Source organism: Gavialis gangeticus, unplaced genomic scaffold (genome assembly GCF_001723915.1).
Source record: "Gavialis gangeticus isolate Ggan-Ray unplaced genomic scaffold, GavGan_comp1, whole genome shotgun sequence".
In the NCBI taxonomy this organism is placed as follows: Eukaryota; Metazoa; Chordata; order Crocodylia; family Gavialidae; genus Gavialis; species Gavialis gangeticus.
In genome coordinates, this window is record NW_017728994.1 from 7328124 (window position 1) to 7329403 (window position 1280).

Genomic DNA, 1280 nt, shown 5'->3' on the forward strand with positions numbered 1-1280 from the left:
GCTATCCTTGGTAAGGCTGAGTGTGTGCGACTAGCAAGAGCCACCTACACATAGACCCATACTGTTAAATAGCCCTCTTGGGACAGGTTCCAAGCTGGTGTAGATCAGCTTTATCAAAGGCCACAGAGTAGTTTTCATCTGGTCTTCTGTCTTAAACCTGCAATAACACTGAATATCCAAGAGGGGCCATAATAGAATGCATATGTCTCCCTGACCCAAACTTAAATGCTGCTAACTAGTTTCCATGTTCACTTTTTAAAGAAGCTTCAGCATTTTCTGTCTCTTTCCTCTCCTGTTATCCATCTAATTGTGTCTTGCATTGTGTAGGTATGTTGGCCGAGAACCAGCTGCTGCTTCTGCCACAGGTAACAAGAACACTCATATGGTGTCACTCAGAAAATTCCTGGACACGGCTTTCAACCTAGAGGCCTTTGAAGGAAAGATGTTCTGACTTCAAGGCACCAGTCCATCAGCTGTATAGCATTATCATCAATTACTGCTTCCAAAGGAGAAAATAAAATGGGAAAACTACTAGGAATATTGGTTTTTGCTTTCTAAGAGGTTGCAAATAGGCCTTTCCTGCTAAACCAGTGGGTAAACTAGAAATGAAGGAAGGAATGGAAGAAAATGCTACCTGGGATGTGTGGGTGTGTATAAGGAGATGTGTGTGTGACTGACCCCATGTGTAGGGCTGGTCTACTAGGGTAAAGAGGCCATGATACAGGAAGAAAAATTGAGGGTTGAGGATTTTTGACAAAAATGTAGTAGCTCTTTGACATGGTAAATTAGATGCATGTTCCTGTCTTAACCTGTACTGAAGAATTCTATCTCTAAGAAAGGGAATTACTGCTCTTATACCACACATGCACACATAAGACATGCATCTTCTTTTAGAAAGACAGAATGAAGAGAAAAAAGAGTTTTCCCAAGTCATGGTTGCATAGAGCAGTGATGGAGCACTCACCTTCCCTTTTCTGCTCAGGCAGAATCTGTGGTTTTAACCCTGTCACAGCCACAGCTGAAATGGCAACATTTTTTGGTCAAAAGTTACTGCTAATTCAGTAGTAGTTGTAAAAGGGTTAAAATTAGCTGCTGTTGAAGACTGGACTTCATTTCTCCCTCTGCAGCCCATGGCTAGAGGGAAGTGAGAGAAGCAGCAGTAGTTGTTCCTTGCTTTTATCCTGGACAGAAAATCAGCCTCCCTGTGTACCCCAGTTCTGGTGGGCTAATTTCTGGGAAAGCAATGCATCTGGTATATGCATAAATATGGTAACCAACAG

At 42.3% G+C, this 1280-nt stretch overlaps 1 protein-coding gene across 4 annotated transcripts in view; it reads left to right on the plus strand.

Moving 5' to 3' along the window:
• Positions 1–531, plus strand: part of OGDHL (oxoglutarate dehydrogenase-like) — a 136215-nt gene extending 135684 nt beyond the window's left edge. For all 4 annotated transcript variants that reach the window (XM_019502280.1, XM_019502278.1, XM_019502279.1 and 1 more), the window contains one exon: positions 328–531. In XM_019502280.1, the coding sequence (XP_019357825.1) occupies positions 328–451 (124 nt within the window). In that variant the 3' untranslated portion in view covers positions 452–531. The remainder of the gene's footprint in view (positions 1–327) is intronic.
• Positions 532–1280: the final 749 nt, after the last annotated feature.